This window comes from Anabrus simplex, chromosome 6 (assembly GCF_040414725.1).
Source record: "Anabrus simplex isolate iqAnaSimp1 chromosome 6, ASM4041472v1, whole genome shotgun sequence".
NCBI classification, from domain to species: Eukaryota; Metazoa; Arthropoda; class Insecta; order Orthoptera; family Tettigoniidae; genus Anabrus; species Anabrus simplex.
Genome location: NC_090270.1, coordinates 173,032,278 through 173,051,720, shown reverse-complemented (window position 1 = coordinate 173,051,720; position 19,443 = coordinate 173,032,278). Strand labels below are relative to the sequence as shown.

The 19,443-nt window shown below is 39.7% G+C and overlaps 1 protein-coding gene across 1 annotated transcript in view; it reads right to left on the bottom strand.

The window, feature by feature from the left end:
• Nucleotides 1-10,604, bottom strand: part of RpL3 (ribosomal protein L3) — a 44,071-nt gene extending 33,467 nt beyond the window's left edge. Inside the window, exons 1-2 of the mRNA XM_067150060.2 lie at nt 10,510-10,604; nt 7,100-7,292 (exon numbers count right to left, since the gene is read on the bottom strand). Coding sequence (XP_067006161.1) covers nt 7,100-7,292; nt 10,510-10,512 — 196 coding nt within the window. The 5' untranslated portion in view covers nt 10,513-10,604. The remainder of the gene's footprint in view (nt 1-7,099; nt 7,293-10,509) is intronic.
• Nucleotides 10,605-19,443: the final 8,839 nt, after the last annotated feature.

Sequence of the window (19,443 nt, the reverse complement as noted above, 5' to 3'; positions counted from 1 at the left end):
TTCCTGGCCAGGTCCAGTTAACTCCACGAACGCAGGAATTGGATGTTGGTGTTAGTCTCAATACATGCTCTTCATAGACACAACTAACTGCCAACCAACCAATGGAGAAACATGTAATAGCAAATACATCCCTCCAAAACATGTACAATACAGTTCGCTCCCAGGACCCGCTAGGATGAGAGGAAAGCAGTGGAACGAGTGGTAAGCAGGTTTCCGTTTTGATGTACCAGGATTACCTACAAGTTTTAAATAACTAACTTTTATGTGGCCGTGACCCTGTCATTTTCTACCATCAGAAAAAACAACTATAATAACCGCTACCGAGTTTGGACGGTGATATCAGAATGACGCGATTATAGGTGGGCCGGCACAAGGTTGCATTTGACAGTTGTAAGTCATGTTGGCACCACTACAAAAATGAAATGAAGAACGTCACCCATCAGTCAGAATCACCAATCCACTACTTTTTATGTCAGATACAGTTACGCATTTTATTCATGTTAATTCGTATTTAATTCCGTATAGTGTTCATAATCTTTTATTTGCCTACACAAATATGAGCATTTAAAAGATATTGTAAGGTTTAAGCGAGCTACAAAATAAATACGAACTATTTTCAGTTGATTGTTGTTGGCAACATAGGTAGTATAGTGGTGCCATCTATAAGTAGCTTGACTACTGTATTGAAGTGTTGCCGTTTTGTCTGTCGCCGCTAGCACGTGGTCAGGTGTGATTGAAAGTTTTGTTTTCATTTTGAGATAATTGTGAAATTTTATTTTAACGAATGCAGTGCGATGTCTCCGAAATGACAACATAGTCATGAAGCGCGAAGTGATAATCCTTTGAGCCGCGGAGTGTCCCTTAATAGTCAGGCATTAGAATTAGTGCAGAGAACTCGCGAGTTTTACGAGAGGGAGACGAAATTCGTACGCCTGTATAGCCGTCTCTCCGTTCCTGTAGATCATGTTGTGGATCGCATATCTCAAACATTAGGGCTTTCAAAGCGTAATGTCATTCAAACAGGTGTTCGCCTCCAAGAACAGAAGGAAAAAGTGACTGGGGTACATAGCAATAGCGAAAACGGGGCTGATAGTAGGGACTTGTTTCATAGCACTCCGGGAAAGAAACGAATTAAGCTATCTCCTGTAATAGGAATTAATTCTTTTCAGGCTGATGCAATACGAAGACACGAGTACGATTTTTACAACTCAAAGTCCCTTCTGTCATTGTTATGGACAATGCACGTTACCACTCCGTAATAATGGACAAGACCCCATCTTCGAGCGCCCGTAAAGAACTGTAAGTGGAATGGCTGCAGTAAAGAAATATCCCAGCGCATATGTGTACGACTAAATTAGTAGACACCGGGCGAGTTGGCCGTGCGGTTAGGGGCGCGCAGCTGTGAGCTCGCATCCGGGAGATAGTGGGTTCGAATTCTACTGTCGGCAGCCCTGAAGATGGTTTTCCGTGGTTTCCCATTTTCACTCCAGGCAAATGCTGGGGGTGTACCTTAATTAAGACAACAGTCGCTTCCTTCCCATTCCTAGGCCTTTCCTGTCCCATCGTCACTATAAAACCTATCTGTGTCGATGCGATGTAAAGCAAATAGCAGGAAAAAGAAAGTCGACGAGGTAGCGAAGGAACAAGGGCACGAGGTTATTAGGTTGCCGCCGTACCACTGTCACTTCAACCTCATTGAGTTGGTACGATATGGGGTGAAGTAAAACATTACGTACGCACTTAGAACACGTCCTTCACAGTTACTAAAGTGGAAGGACTGTTCCAGGAGAGTATTGCTCGAATGGATGCAGCTTTGTGCAGGAAGAAATTTAGCCATGTCGCAGCATTCATTAATTCGGCAATGGCAATACATGGGATCATCAGTGACTCTCAGTTGATGATCTGCCTAGACGATGATGACAGTGACAACGAAGGCGACGGTAGTGATGGCAGTGAACTGGAGGGTATCGAGCCTCTGCCTTTGTGAATCAGGTATGAAAATAAGGTTTCTGAATTTTCGTAAATTTTATACAATTTACTTGAAACATTTTGTGTTAGCACCGGTGTATATTATTCTAACATTTATTGGTGAAGGTGTATATGAAGCGAGATCCTTGTCGGCCGATTTCTTCCGCGTTTTCTAACATCGCGATAATAAGAACTTCGTAGTATAGTTCTCTTATAATTTTGTGTGATGAATAATTGGAGAGTTGAAAGTTCAATTTTTGTCGGCAGATTTCATTTGTATTGTGTATCATCGCGATGACATTAAAAACATTTCTCCCATGTTTTTAAAAACCCATGTGTCGTGCAATCAGCTGTTGTTACGGCGGCAACATCGCTTCGTGCGCCATTGCAGTGTGACCAATATTGTGCGCAGCTGTCATGTGCAACCTTACGCCGGCCCACCTATAGAAAGAACCTCGAGAACCTAGCAACAATAAAACTTGCGCAAATAATTTTCTCGCTTCCTCGGCGCGGGTAACTGCATTACAACTCATCTCCACTGAATAAAGATTCAATGAAATCCCCGTACCTTTCCATTTTTATTGCGTATTATTAATTAATTAATTATCACAAATTTATTATTTCTACTCCTCAATTCACAAGTACCTTAACAAAATTCATTAACAAATTTAGAAATAATTATTAGCGCTTAGAGGTTATGGCAATGTTAAACCACATGGGAGAAGAACAAGGAACAGAACAGGAGTGGAAACCACATGGTCTGTCCAGTGAGTTCACTCTCTCGCGCATGTACTAAACTGCGCATGTCCATACTACCGGTCCATGCCACAGGCCTCGGACGAGTAGTCAGTAACTGTAGTGAGGTATGATGGAACGCCGCATTTGAGTACATGCATCAGTCCGGGATTGGTTTGGTGTATGTTGGAACGCTTTCTCTTAACTGCGCATGCGTAGGATGGTCGGGGACTCATGTTGGAACGAACCTGATTTTTTAAAGGACCTGGATTGCATCAAGTACATTACAGAGTCACCTTTGAAGAAACATTGTCTGTGCCGTCTCAGCGAGTTTCAAGGCAACAGATCAGTCAAGCATAAAAAATAAAATTCCGTAACCCTACATCTCCGATTCTAAAAGTAATTGCTTTCACACAGATCCAACAGTAAAATTAGAGGTAAATTAATAAACACCATTATTACTAGAGAAATATGGATATGTAACCAAGGCAAATATTTTGCTGCAGACAACTCTTCTGTGGCATTCAGCTTCATCGTACCGCGATTCCTTCCTGAGGTCCGCGGCTATCACCGATGAATGGAAGTGCCACGTCTGAATCATCAATATGTCCATCATGACTAGCGCCTGTAGTTCAGACAGGAAAATTTAGGCAATAACATAAATGATTATAGACCATTATGCCTTTCAGTGTTCAGTCTGCAAGCCTCTGAATTTACTAAATGTCGCCACAATCCTCTATTTGCAACTAGTGCTGTGGCCTCGTTTAGTACGGTGAAAGAAAATTAATAATTAAAATAATGTGTTATGACCACAAGTCAACAACTTGCCCCACCAAGTATAGCAAAGAAGTTCAAAGATGACTTCAAACAAGTGTTACATGAACAAATGACCTACTGAAGCACTGACAGTAGAATTCATAGTTGTAATGTAGCAAACTAACAAAGTGTGTACGTACATATTTCTCTAATTGTATGTATTAATTTACTGCCAATTTTACTCTTAATTTGCTTAAAAGCAATTAGGTTTGTTCCAACAAGCAGTTTGTGTACGGTTTGGTATCGATTCATGAACTGATGTAAGCGCATGCGCGAGCTATGTACTCGTTGGGAACCGTCCCTAAACAGCAGTCTGTTGGAACGGTTCGTGTACCGTCAAGAAAAACTACAATGCGCATGCGTTCACAATTACGCGGGAGATTCCTGTTTGAGGATAAACAAACAGCTGTTCTTGTTCATCTCTGCTATAAAATAAAAATTAAAAAAACTTGTTAGGTCTACTCACTGGAAGGTAATTGGCAATAAAATGACTCAACTAATACAATAATAGACTAATGGACCTGTTTCTAAAATACTTTGCTTTACTTTATTCCAGAATTACGTGAATTTATAATTTTACCACGAGTACTGGCAGCGTAAAAACCGATGATGTAGACTGTTCTATTCAGAGGATAACCATGTCACCTAAAAGCAAATACTGATCACATTTTTTCCTTCTAAATTATTGCCAAAAGAAGAAATTCTAAATGCTATGCTAGTCCGGCCCCGGGGTGTAGGGGGCAACGCGTCCGCCTGTCACCCGGCGGCCCCGAGTTCGATTCCCGGCCGGGTCAGGGTTTTTTAATTGTAATGACGTCCTTTGTGGCGTCCTTAATCTTCCTTTCCTCACACAGAACATTCCACACTGCCGCCATTCCAATTACATGCAGGTTCATACACTATGGTGCCATTAGAGGCAAAAGATCCACATGGATCGACGCCCCGAACTAATAGCATTAAAAAGAATATTCGGAAACACATCCAAAATTTTTCGCCTGTGGTCACAAACAGCTTGCATTCATTAATAATAACAGTGGTTTATTATGAAGACATTATGTTGATAAATAAAATATAACTGTATGGAATAGTGTCCTTTTCTATTTATGTAAGAGTCAGGATCATTTACAGGCTTATCAATTTCAATATGACAGCCACCTATGGCACCAATGACACCTGGAAATCCACTTTCCCTGAAATGTTGCTCATTATTTACTTTCTCATCTTCTGTAGGCCAAGTGATCACTTTTGGAGATAAGTTGCTAATGAAGACAGTCAATCGTTTGACAGTTCTATGTAGAGAGCTTAAAAAGAAATGTCAAACCGATCTGTAACACCCCGGAAACTTGAAGTCTGATGCTTAGCCTCCAGGGTTGGTTTTTCCCTCGGACTCAGCGAGGGATCCCACCTCTACTGCCTCAAGGGCAGCGTCCTGGAGCTTCAGACTTTGGGTCGTGGGATACAACTGGGGAGGAGACCATTACCCCGCCCAGGCGGCCTCACCTGCTATACTGAACAGGGGACTTGCGGGGGGGATGGAAAGATTGGAAGGGATAGACAAGGAAGAGGGAAGGAAGTGCACGTGGCCTTAAGTTAGGGACCATCCCGGCATTTGCCTGGAGGAGAAGTGGGAAACCACGGAAAACCACTTCCAGGATGGCTGAGGTGAGAATCGAACCCACCTCTACTCAGTTGACCTCCCGAGGCTGAGTGGACCCCGTTCCAGCCCTCGTACCACTTTTCAAATTTCGTGGTAGAGCCAGGAATCGAACCCGGGCCTCCGGGGGTGGCAGCTAATCACACTAACCACTACACCACAGAGGTAGACATTATTATTATTATTATTATTATTATTATTATTATTATTGCTATTTTGCTTTACGTCGCACCGACACAGATAGGTCTTATGGCGACGATGGGACAGGAAAGGCGTAGGAATTGGAAGGAAGTGGCCGTGGCCTTAATTAAGGTACAGCCCCAGCATTTGCCTGGTGTGAAAATGCGAAACCACGGAAAACCATCTTCGGGGCTGCCGACAGTGGGATTCGAACCCACTATCTCCCGAATGCGAGCTCATAGCTGCGCGCCCCTAACCGCACGGCCAACTCGCCCGGTATTATTATTATTATTATTATTATTATTATTATTGCAGCAGCTAAAGACAAACATGACTCAGTGCAGAAAGTTTTCCATATTGGCCAGACTGATGTTTGTACTGGTCACTTCCTTCATACCGTTCTGCAATATTTTTCATTATCTCCCTACTGACGCGAAAATGCTCCTTGAACGTTTCATTGTCATAGCGAGGTACTGTTTCTTCTATAGGCGGAGAGCGAGAGAGAGAAAGAGAATTTTGGTTACTAAATTATGAGTTACTCGTGCATGTAGTGAAAATAAATATCATTTAAACATAATTGCAAACAAGTAAAAAAAAAATAACTTGCCTAAATAATCTTCATTTTTCGCTTTTGGGATATTGTAATATATCCCTAGATCATCTTCACTGGAGTCCGTGTTCATAAGATCATCATCAGAATTTATTTATTTTATTTATTTATTTATTTATTTATTGGTTATAGAATGTCCCAGTGAGCTAGTGGCTCAAGGAACCGCCTTCAAAATGGTCATGCATCGTTCTCGTTTTTATCTCGTGCCTCTTACTATTAGTGGGTAGTCAAATATGACTTTTTAACTGTATAACTTTTTAACTTTTACTGTATGATTGTATAACAACGCCGAACTTCTATTTAATTTTACGTGTAACGTGTCGTCTGCTCGCTCCAGAAGATACCGACCAGCTGTTCACGCTTCACCAAGTGTCAGCTAGGACCACAATGCACAGCTCACACTTATTTTGATGTACTGCGCATGTCACTGACGAACAGTACTTGCTCTGGAGCACGAACTGCTTTGCTAGTCCGCAAACTGGTTCATGAACGGTCCATAGTCTGTTGGAACAACCGACTCCGAGTCCGCGTTTGAGTTTGAAGTTTGTTGGAACGCTCTTTCCGTACTGCGCATGCGTCTGCCAGTTTGCAAACTGTCCCCGTTCTTGTTGGAACAAACCTATTATCTTCCATTTAGCACAAATTATAATGAAATTTGGATACGATTTGTTCACGTGCCCTTAATGCTGTGCTTTTTTTCTGCACAGGTCTGTAACGCGAGGTACTTTTGATCATTCATGGGAATGACAACGCATTTTACGTTGGCCAGGAAAATTCCAACGGAGAATAGCACGTGCTATTCATTAGGTTATAAAAGTACATTTACTTCTGGAGATGGGACCATGGAAATGGCAATGTATACACCTCTCTAAAAAGGAATTCTACATCTCGTGCAAGTCTACGTTTTCTACATCTTGTGCAAGTCTGAAGTTTTACAGGTTATTTCGTCACATAGCTGTACTTCAGAGGAAGCTACTAAGGCCTAAAATACATCTTCCCTAATGGTGTATTCGAGATGCCTTTCACACACTGCAACCAAGATGCGTTCTGATAAAACACGCCTCATTACCTTCCATTTAGAACTTAATGCATGCACCCATAGAAGTGCCACTACCTAAAACAGTCTTCGTACTCACTTGATCCAGGACGATCTGCTTCACGAACAACGTGAGTCATCCCAGCTTTGTAACCAATAAATGCAGTTAGATGCACAGGTTTTGCAGGATCATCCTTGGGAAAGGCCTTCACCTTGCCACGATGACGCTGAGACCTCTTCTTGGGGTAGAATCCCATGGAACCATGGCGGGGTGCACTAAATTTCCTGTGGGACTATAATAGAACTGATTAGATTAGGAACAATAATGACATTCAACAAATAGGCCTAATAATATCTTGTCTCTCAGACCGCCCTAGACGGTTGTCCTCATAGGAGGATCAGTAAGCTAACCATACAAAACTAAATCATCATGGACAAGAAAATATACATCTACTTGCAAGACACACATCTGAAATAAATAATTGAAACTATACAGTCAGATCATGCAAGATACACAGGAAATTTAAACATTGGGAGCACTTGATCTTTCATTAACTTCTTTTTTCCTACCGGGGTGCCAACCCAGGAATTGTATCGTGACACAGAGTGGGGATTATCTGAAATAGTCTTAAAGGAGTACACAAAAAAAAACGGACACAAGGTTCTAATCTTCACGTCAGAGTGACCCGTCTCGACGTCTTTTCTACTTTCACACACAAGACTGGGCCGACATAGAAAGGTTATGAACGGTTAAGGAGGAAGGGATACAAAGTTTAAGGTAGAGAAACAAAAATACAAACACACACACTCAAAAACACAAAGTTAGCAATCTACCGGGTAATTCTGTGGGATTCGTAAAAAAGCATGAATGTAAGTAATTCTATCTCACGTAACCGGTGCTACAATATAATACTAAAACGTAATTATATAGAGCCGGAGAAATGCGCCGAAACGGTAAGACTGATTTAATCTGCACGATGTTCACCTAGTCATGTTGGTACTACTGACTACACATGAATCTTGTTTTGATCAAGAAAGCGATTAATGACGTTAACTATTTGAGAAGGCTTATATAATAGACAGGATAAACTTGTAGGAAACAGAATGTTTACTTGTGTTAATTTGTGCAGAAATTTTTGCCGAGATGTATGAAAACTTGTGCAGTTGAACAGAATATGATCAGCGTCGCTCGCTATATTACCACAATAACATCTAGGTGTTCGAAGATGAAACCTGTGTTTATATTGGGGTGAGGGCGTGATTGAAACGTAATCTTATGATATTTGTAATATGTCGTCTAGTATAGTGACCGGTGTAATACCAGGGTTTTTTCCCTGCCTGCGGTTGAAGCTGATCATAAAATTGACCCTTATATGTGGATGTTTCCTGCCAAAGCTCATTCCAAGTATTGGTGCTGTCAAGCCTTATTGAGGTTAGTAAATCCATATATGGCAGGGCAATGTTTCTTATATTATCTGTCTCATTTGCCGCGTCCTTAGCCAGTTGATCTACAATGGTATTGCCAGTAATGCCCGAGTGTCCTGGTATCCATAATACGTGATGTGTTTTCCTGCTTTTTGTAAGCCATAAAGGAGTTTTTTAACGTTGTACACGTACCAGTTGGTGGAGGGTTTTAAAGACGATATGGCCTGAAGCGCGCACAGGGATTCTGTAAAAATGTGACCCTTATTGTGACGTGATTCGTTTGAAAAATAAAATAGCCTGTCTTATAGCAAATATTTCTGCAGTGAAAATGGATAGTCAAATACAGTAGAGACAATACACGACACTGAGCGAGATATCAAGGGACAGCTATTGGAGCTCACTCTAGCGGATAGACCTGAACGGTACTGATTCTGTCATAAGAGCACGTGTATTTTTGTGAAGTTTTTGGTGTTATTTATGCGTTTTCAGTGAGTTGACAATTAAATAGTAGCGTGTATCATTCCTTGATATCTCCTCTCAACATGAGGGGAAAGGTATGTGCTGTGTTTGGCTGCAGTAATTACGAAGTAGAGAAAAATGCACGCTCGTTCTTCAGGTTCCCTCGTGACAAGAACATGTAAGTAATATTGTGTTTGCATAAATACCATGTGTGGAAAATTACCACTTTCTTAATATTAGGCTATAATAGAAAATATATTATTTCTAGGGGTGATATTGAGTGGGGTCCATGGCATTGATGAGCACATCCCTCTTTCACAAGAAATCCAAGGCAAGATTAGCATGGTTTACCTTTTGCTATTTTATTAACCTTGCAGAGCCCTTAGGGAAATAACGCCGGAGGGAGACCAGATTCTTATTCACACTTAACCAATACATTAATTTGTGACGAGATTTACACACATTCCACAACACTTTACTAAACCTCCAGACAGACTCATTGGCTCCTAGAGAACTACTTTTGCGAATCAGTTTCAGGGCAAAAACGTATTCCGGGCATTAGACCCTCTAATACACTAAGAGATTTAATTCTTGTTCAACTTCGAAATGCGGACAAGAAAAATAGAACTACAGCAAAGAGCGCACGTGTATGAGTACAAGGCTGTCTGTGCAAGAAGCTGGCACGCGAAAGAATATCTCCGGTCAATCTACACGTGAAATATATAACATAGGAAAATCCTGGCGAATACAATTGTTTCCCCAAATAAAACACCACAGCAGATAATCCGAAATCAGAGTAGAAATATCAGTGGCATTCCCGAATGCTCACTCGGCTGCAATGCTGCCGATAACAAGCCATGAGTATTACAATATACTCCCAAGTCGTGGGCTCTTCAAAAATGAACTTTCGGCGTTACGCAGACTACACCCTCTAATCTGTACAGCGGCCTGAATTACCTGCGACACTCAATATTTCTAGAACGTTATATTCTCAGAAAATAAAGTCCTCACCCACGCAAAAACTTGGTTAATCTCGTCGGTTACTTTCACAGCCATAACAACGGAATTGGCATTAGCCTTTCGAGGAATAGTTTCCTTGATCAAAAAAACTAGCAGCCAAACTTTTGAAATAATAGAAATGCGCACAATGTGCAAAAATTTACGTGGAAGAACATTTTTTTGTCAAAGATTCTGTTCTAAATACACAGTACATAGCATGATACCTATCGGAATGTAGGTTGCATCTTACACACACACATGCACGCACGTTTGTCCGGGTTCGTGAAATCCGTTTGTTCGCGCATATCTTGTAGTGGAACCCACAAGTAGCAAACTTTTACGTTCGGCTGCTCCATATTGTACGCAAATTATAATCTACAACATAAAAATCAGGAACTACATAAAACATAATATCCAAAATCAGACACGCGAAATGTAACCTTAATATTACCACGTCAATGAAATGCCACGAGGCATTTTAAGTTGCACGAAATATACGATCAAATTCAACAATTAGACTTCAAATAAATCAACAGCGTTAGCTTTTAACAAATAAATTAAAAATATTAACACAAGTTGTGAGATTGCTTGGATACCATGCGATAAACAAATTTGTTTCAAACTTACCATCTTCCATCAACGTTTAGCTACCAGGCGTCGCAAAGAAAAGAACACTTCCTGCGCTTGCGCTATACATATATACATTCAACACAGCCAGTTGGATACGAACATTCCAAGAAGAAAAGAATCTGGTCGACGAGACCGTGAAAGGGGAAACTCTTTGCATCCCATTGATCCTAAAACCACCATGCAAGCTACACCAGCGCTCCGCCCTAGAATAATTGCGGGAGAAGTATCTGTGAGACAGCAGTGAAAGTCACATTGGTGTTACCGTTGTGAAGATTGAACGGTAAAAAAAGAGGAAAAGTAATAGTAATTGTTGTGTTGTAGTTGTTGCTGTTGTTGTTGTTGTTTTTCTAACACGTATAAAAATACAGATGTTGTTGCGTTTTACACATTTCCAAAACGAAGCACAGAAACAGAACGAAGAAAACCTCAAGAAGTATACAAATATTATTTGCTTCTGTGTAAATATATCACTGAATTTCTCAGGTGATTCAGTTTTTGAGATTCGTAATTCTGTTTGATTAATTACATTATTTTAATTGTTTCTAGTCTTGATGGGCCATTATGGGAGCCTACTACGAACTCCAGAATGTGCAGCTCTCACTTCGTTGGAAGGAAAAAGTTTAGTAATCCTCTAAGCACCGCCTATTTGCCTACCATTTTCCCAGAGAGTTAATAGAAAAAGACCTTTTTTTCACCCAACAGTCATCCAGAGACTCGTCAAAAGAATAAAAGGTAAAAGTTCGGCAGACGAATTTCGTTCAGATGATGGCAAAGAACATTAAAGCACAAAAAAGGGCAGTGTCCATATTAATGAATATGACGTTCCAATGGCAAACTGTATGGCCTTCAGCGCAGATAATGCTCCTGTTATGATGGGAAGAAAAAATTGGGTTGCTGCTAAAATAACAGAACAGTGCGAAAACATTATTATTATGAGATTCAATTGTCATTTGATTAATTTGGCTGCCCTGAAGGATGCAGACTCCCTTCCTGTCAAAATTTATTAGATGCTTATTGATCTTTATTATTATTTAGGCAGAAGTTCTAAGAGAAAAGATCATCTTAAAATGCGTCGAGATTTGTACCAAACTGATGTTAGAAACATACTAAAGCATGCGTGTACACGCTGGTTATCCTTGGGGAAATCTTTGGAAATACTTACTTCAGAGTGGGAGCCACTGCACAGCTTTTTAAGGATGAGATAAAACGGTCCAATGGCACAGACACATCTCTGATGTATTTCGAAATTCCCAAGATAAGGGCACATGAAGATATAAAAATGGAACGTGGTACTTGTGTCAGTGGAGTACAAGACCGAGCTTCCGTTATTTCTGGGAAAAGGAAAGCGGAAAGTAGTTCGTCTCCACTTTTGTAACGATTCATACCCCGTTACAAATATTCCTCTGTATTTATTACTATTATTAGTAGTAGTAGTAGTAGTAGTATTGCTATTATTTTAACTATTATTATATTTTCTTCTATTCTATCATGTGATTTCGCTATTTATTAATTAATTATCGCTTGCTTCATTTTATTTCATTTATTATTTATACCTGTGTGTGTTTGTTATCATTAAGAAAATGTAGATTGAGATATTTGCTGCTTAATATATGTATTCATTTTGTGAAACAACGTTTAAGACGTTGCAGCATATGGTGCAATAATGTCACAGTGTCGAGTCATGCTAAATACTTGTACGCCGTAGCGTGCATTGAGAAAGCAAAAATGATTCAGGGAGCTCATCTAGCCTGCGGCTATTTTGAACATCACGTGCAAAACGTCACGCTTGGTTTGAGAGATGTCATGGACTGTTTTAACCAGGACGTGGGTGTAATACGATGTAACAATTAGTGTCTATAAAAGACGTGTCTCCTATAGTGGTCAGTCAGTTGGATATCGAGACTTGTCATAGATAGTTGTACTGAGATGGTAGCGAGCAGTCGTATGGATAGTTAGGGCATAGTCGGTCAGTCAGTTAGATGGAGAAGAATCAATTATCTGGATACGGAGTCTTCAGGGAGCAGATGGGTTAGATGTTCGGAGTGTGTTTCCGTATATATATATGTTCGGTCGAGTTCTTGTGTCAGTTCGCTAATGCCCGAAGATTGAGTCGCCGTAATGCATACTAACAGTTCGGTGAATTACTTGTAAAGTTTATTGTGAAGTGTGGTTATATTTTCAAACCATGCTATCTCTCATTTGTAAAACTAAAGGGATACGTCACCAAATCAAGTTTGAGATACCTACAGCTGATGCCACTTCCAAGGAATACGTCATAATAGCACTCAAATTGTCCAAGGTACTGTTAGGTGAAGTAGTGCGGGATAAATTTATTGTACAGATTTCAAATGTCCAGTCAAGAGTATTTCAAATTTAATGCCTTGGCTTCATTCCATTTTTATTTCGGAGTTTGATATTGTACTATTTTTAATGCGGAAAATCTCACATTTCAAATCAAAATTTAAAGAATATATTTTGTTTTGTATCAAGTACAGTTAATTGTTTTAGTTCATGACAGATCAGATAAGCTCAAATGTTGGAGGGAAAATAAAAACGTCAAAATTCTTTTCCCAGAACATATATGTTATGCTGTCAAAGTAAGCTTATTACCCCACACCCTAGAGATATAAAAGATTGTTACATATATTTGTAGCTGGCGCCCATCATAAATCAAATTGTTAGTATTTCTGGTTACTGTATGTAGAAACCTGAAGGTAAATACAAAATGAGACCACACAGCGCGATGATCGAGTATTTTATTTTATGCATATTAAATGTGAGTAAATTAGTAACAATCACACTGCGAAGAAAATAAAGGAGCCCAGTTCCACTGCCAATATTTCACGAGAGGAAAGACTAATTCATTTTCTGTCTTCAAATTTTAATAAAGCATTTTGCTCATTTCTGGCTTTTATCATCCATACTTTTGAGAAAACTAATGAAGTTCTTCAGTCGCAAGCACCACATATTCATGTCCTAAGATGCATGCCGACTGATATGTTGAAGGAAATTCTGTGTATGTTTGTTAAGCCAGTGGTCGTAAGAAATATCCTACACTTTTAGAAGTGGTCTGTCACATGAGAGAGGATAAGAAAGCTGATGATGATTTAGTAATCGGCTGCTGAACATCTAGTCTTGTAGAAAATCTGACACCTGAGGAGAAGAAAAAAGAAGAAAAATTGTGTTTGTACATCAGGAACTATAGTGAAGTGTTTGTTAATGCTCAAGTAGCTCAGATAATTTTTTGCAGACTTCTTCCTTCAATGCCATAAAGTATTTCGTTTCCAAGTTTCCTGTTATATTACCAGTGAAAGATGGTGAAGATGACCAAGAAGCATTGGATGCATTACAGTGCCAGTTTTGTGCTCTCCAAGTCTGTTGTGCAAGAAGAAAGAGTAGATGGTTCTTGGTCTGCTACAGGGGATATACGAAGTAGAGATGGGTGTTTCAAATATGATAGAATCGCAAAAGTAATGCTCTCAATATTTACAGTCCCACACCAGTCTAGCGTAAGCCTGCAAAGAGAACGGACGTGTCGTGTGGGGTGTGTCGGCTGAGTGGAGTGGGGAAGGAGTGGGGGAGCGGTCGAGTTAGGTGGAGTGCGAGGAGAAAGCTCCGAAGATGATCGGTATTGAGCAGTACAGGGTCACTATCGGGGGATGGCAGAGAAGAATGAAGAAGGGAACGAATATTAAAAAGGAATACAAGGTGCAGATGGAAGGGAAGGAGGAGATTCTGTTTGTGGCAGTAGTGGTCACTATGCTGCTGGTTATTGGAATAGTGGAGGTCCACAGAGCAGTGGCAGCCTGAGCTGGGAGGATATAGAAACTATAAGGAAATTAATAAAGGATGTATTGAAGGAGTTATGAACATTTGAGCAGTTAAAGGAGATGCTACAGGTGCAAGTCCAGGAGCAAGAAAGGACGAGACAGTGGTTCCAGAATTACATGAAAAATACCAAGGAAAAGTTGGAAGACAACGAGAGGGAACTGGTATCAGTAAGGGCGAAAATAAAAAATATGGAGGAGTAGGTGGCAAATTTTAAAGAATCATTTTATTTTTAGAGAAATAGCTGTTTGCGGTCGGGTTCGTGAGAAGGAATCCATATGTATATACGGAGTGGAGGAAGAAAAGACAGATAATAAAGTGTACACTATTTACAAAGTGGCAGATGTTATTCAACAGAAAATGCAAATTAACTTTAGCGAGGTACATATAGAGAATGTTGAGAGGGTAGGAAAGGTTAGACGGCGCAAACCCATAAAAGTGTCGCTGATATCTTCATTGATGGCAGATATAGTGACAAGGAGCGCTGATAATTTACGGAGTGAGAAAATTGGGATTAAGAGTGATCGGGGAAGTGAGGAGAACATACATTTCAAAATTTTGAAGAAACATTTAGTGACAGCAACATTGCGGGGGTTTAGGGCGTACATTATTGGCCAGATACTGGTAGTCAGATACGGGAATTGGACTCGTAAGTGGACAGTGAAGACTGAAAGAACTGGATGAGTGTTTGAAGCAAGAAGAATTTAGCAGTGCAGAGGAGGAGTTGCATGTGGAAGAAAGACGAGTTTCAGGAAACAGTCCCGGAGAAGACGGTTTTCGTTTGGAAGAGAGTGCAACAGGAGGTTGTGTGCGGGATGAAGCTAGTATAGAGGCATGCCCTGTGGCATTTCCGTACAGCATTCGTTGGGAGAGAGAGAGAGAGAGAGAGACTGGATAAGGCAATAAAGGAGACATTAAAGCGCATCGACGGTCAGAAAGACATATATGTGTCTCCTAGTAAAAGGGGGGCTTTGAAGAAAGGAAGAAGCATGAGCTTAAAATAATTGTGGGGAAAGAAAGACAATAAAGAGGAGGGTGTAGTGACGAGAAGTAGAAATTTAAGTAAAGAGAGTCAGTAGATGATAGAGGAAAGCCATGTAGTGGTAGTATATGTTATCTGATAAGAGAGGTAGTGATTATTTGGCTGACCGTTGAAGTATTGTTATCCTGAAGAGGTAGAATAGTTGATGGAGTGGAGATAAGAGTGATCGATTGAAGTGTGGAATTTGATTAAAGCCATATAGTGTTAGTAAGGGAGGTAGATGTTATGTTACCTGATAAGAGAGGTAATGTTCATTTGGCTAATGTGTGTAGTCCTAAGGGGCTTATTTGGTGAGATGTGTGAAAATGTCAGACTATGGTGAGGAGTATATTATTATATGACTTGGTTTTCTGTTGACGTATTGTTATCTCGAAGAGGTAGATTCGGTGATGGTAATAATGGAAGGAGTTGGACTGTGGTCTGTTCAAGGGGTTGATCTGGCGAGATGTGAGAAAATGTCGGAGTATCGTATGGTAATTATTGAGGAGTGAACTATTAGCTGTTGATGTATTGCTATATGAAAGAGGTAGAGCTGGTGGTGTAGTGGATATAAGAGTGATTGATTTCTAGACAGGGTATCGTAATAATGGAAGGAGTAAGGTGGATGAGAGTTTTGGAATGTGGAGTTGGTATATAATAAGTGAGTTTGTGATTGCAGTAACTGGATTGTTACTTGTATTCTTAAGGGGTTGATTTGGTGAGAGCTGAGAAAATGTCGGAATATGGTATGGTAGTTATTGAGAAGTGAACTATTGACTGTTGAAGTATTGTGATCTGAAAGAGGTAGATTTGGTGGTGTAGCGAGACAAGGGTAATTGATTTAAAGCGGATGAGAATTTGAATTGTGGAGTTGATCTGGGTTTGTAATTATAGGAGGTTGAATGAGGTGAAAAGAAAGGATGAGATGGTAGAATGTAAGTAAGATTAAGAGTTTGATTTTGATATATATTAGTTGAGGAGATCGATGAGAACTTGAAATGTGGAGGTCGTTTGGTTTTGGGTTTATAAATGAAAGTGCGAAATTGTATTAGTTGAAGGATAAGAGTATGATTGTGATGGATACGAGATTGGAAGTTAAGTGGGGAGTTTGATTGTGAGTGATGTCATTATATGACTACATCACAGGATCACCAGGACAATTGTAAGAATATGCTTCATACAACGCATGTATGCCAATCTGATTTTTTCTACTTGGAAGAAATTTAGGACGTCATTTAAAACTACTTTGTGCTTTTCAAGTGTCAAAACAAATTTGTCAGATTTGTGCAATAAAAATTTTACCAAATTTGAATTATGTATCGGCCGATATAACATGCGTTAGTAATATTTGGTAGCATACTGAATAACTGATTATGAGTGAAAATAACCTTTACATTATTACTCCGTGTGTGGTTCATCTGAAATTTAACAGATACCATGCTGGGTGTGTTTCTCATAAAGATGTAATTTTTATTTTAAATAAGCTATAAGTGAAGTCTTTATTATTATTATTATTATTATTATTATTATTATTATTATTATTATTATTATTATTATTATTATTATTATTATTATTATAGGAGATGGAGTGGAAATTGAAATGTGGAGTTTGTATGGGTTAGCAATTAGAAGGGAGTGATTGGCGTTAAATTAATGTGTGAGATGGTGACTAAGAGGTTGATGGCGTGGAATGTAAAGAACGTGGATGAGTGAAAAGTTTGGTCATAGAGTATTATGCTAAGAAATGTGGGTATATAAGCGAATATGGTGACAGGTGGCAAAAGTGGAGTTGTTGTTTGTGTGTGTCCTTAAGGGGCTGAATTGGTGAGATATGAGAAAATGTCGGAGTATGATATGGTATATTTTGAAGGAGTAAACTATTATATGGTGAGTGGATCATGGCAAGAGAGTAATTATAATGAGATATGAGGACTGACTAGCAAAAGAGGTAGTGATGATTTGGTTGGCTCTTGATGTATTGTCATCGGAAGGAGGTAGAGTTAATGGTGTAGTGAAGATAAGAATGATTGATTTATAGATAGGGTCTGGTAATAATGGAAGGAGTAAGTTGGATGAGAATATGAAATATGGAGTTAGTATGGGCTTGTAATCATAAGAGCTTGAATGTCGTGAAAAGGAAGGGTGAGATTGTAATTATGGGAGTTTGGAGTGAAGATCGCTAAAGGGATTGGACATGCTGGTAAAAATTGTGGAATTTGATTATGAGTAAGTTGAATTGAAGAGTGATTAGTTGATGAGATGTTTGAGAATCTGAAATATGGAGTATGTTTGGGTCTGTTGTCATAAAAGGCTGAAAGGTTCGTGATTTTAGTGTAATTAAGGGAAGTGTGAGATTGTGACGATATTTATTGAAATGTAAAGTTATTTGAGTGTGATGAATGTCAGGAGGAATTATACGGTGGAACAAGAATAGGCATTTTGATTAGGTAGTCAAGAATTTGTGTTTAGCAGTCAAGAAGTATTTCACGTTAAAATGCTTAGCAAGGAGCTGGTGTCACACATAGCACGACAGGTGATGTAATACAAGAGCTGAGCAAGCAAGTTGATGAGGTAAGAAGGTAAGACAATATACGAACTGGAATGCGCCAAGTTGCGAGCCCAGCCGGAAGAGAGATGTAGGTTTTTAACATTCATATGCCGTTTGCCGTAGTGCCATGGCCGTTGGATCTGCGAGAAGGAGTTGTCCACGGGCCATATATCAGTATTGTTACCGTGTTTTAGCGGTAGGTAGAGGCGTAAGAAGGTGCGGGCGTGAATGGGTTTCAAACTACGGAATCAAAGTTAATGTAAAAGTAATTTAAAATTTAACTAGGTTATATTTTCTTTTCAAAAACAAAGCAATAACAGACATGGCAGGTACAATGTAGCAAAACAAGGGGAGATACAATATTTACAGGTTTTGGGCTTCACGCCCTGACTTCTGCGATCAGCTCGGTTTTACCACAAACACAAGTTTTAACAGAGGGGCAGAAAACCCCATTCATCCCTAGGAGCCCCTGGCTCCGAATTACACAGAAAAGCCTCCACGAGGCATATGACACTCCATTTTCAAAAGAGCGATCCGCTCTTAAAATTTAAGCCTCTCAAAGGCCAAACCAAACTCTACCTTCAAGCTGTCCTTTAAGGACGTATTCACAGGGGTAAAATACCCAACCTACAGAGGTCTATTACATGAAAAGAAGGTTGATTACATGACCTCTAAAATAACAATTTGAGAGGAGGCGATCTTGCACTCCTAATACACTTTGTTTTTTTTTTTTTAACCTAATCTGGCTCTGGGCCGCTAACGCAAGGGCTAATCCCATACTACAGAGGTGACTTAGAGAAGAACACTTTACATTACATAAACGAAGAATAGTTTGAGAAAATAAGTTCACCTCAAAACAAATGTGAGTGGGAGCTCGAGAGGGTTAGCACTCTCTATCCCAATATGTAGCTTTACAAGAAAAAGATGAAAGGAGTAATTACATTTTAGGAAAAGGCTACATGATGGAAATGCTTCGAACCCGCCGCGAGTGTTAAACTGCCGACCTAGCAAGAAAAGAAGTTATTAATAGGCCATTACCTGGTGTTGAACGGCTGAAGAAGAAAGAGGCGCTTCCCGCCTCCTGCTATGTACTTAATACACTGAAAGATGGAACAGAAGTGGCCCGGAGACCCCAAAATCAGCAGTTTATATCCTCTCGCGGAAGATTCTAGGCATTAGGGGAAATAAAACACCCTCCCTCAAAGTTTTTATTGGTTCGGGAAAAGAAACCCCTACATAGAGGAAAAAGAAACACATTATTGGTGGAAAATTAATTAAAGAAATTCGGGATTGGCTAGATCCAAACTAAGGGGAAAAAGAGGGGTATACAGCCAACTTAAACAATGACAGAAGGAAATTTAACAAAGAACAAACTCTTGAAATAAAAATTTCTCCAACAAAATAGTTCTTTAACTCCGCACTAGGTCGCACTATTGTTGATCTTCAGTAGTGTCCTCTAGAAGAGAAAGTTCACACTTCTTACTTCAAGCGAAACAAAAACACATCAAAAGTGACACAGTTCAAAAACTCAAAA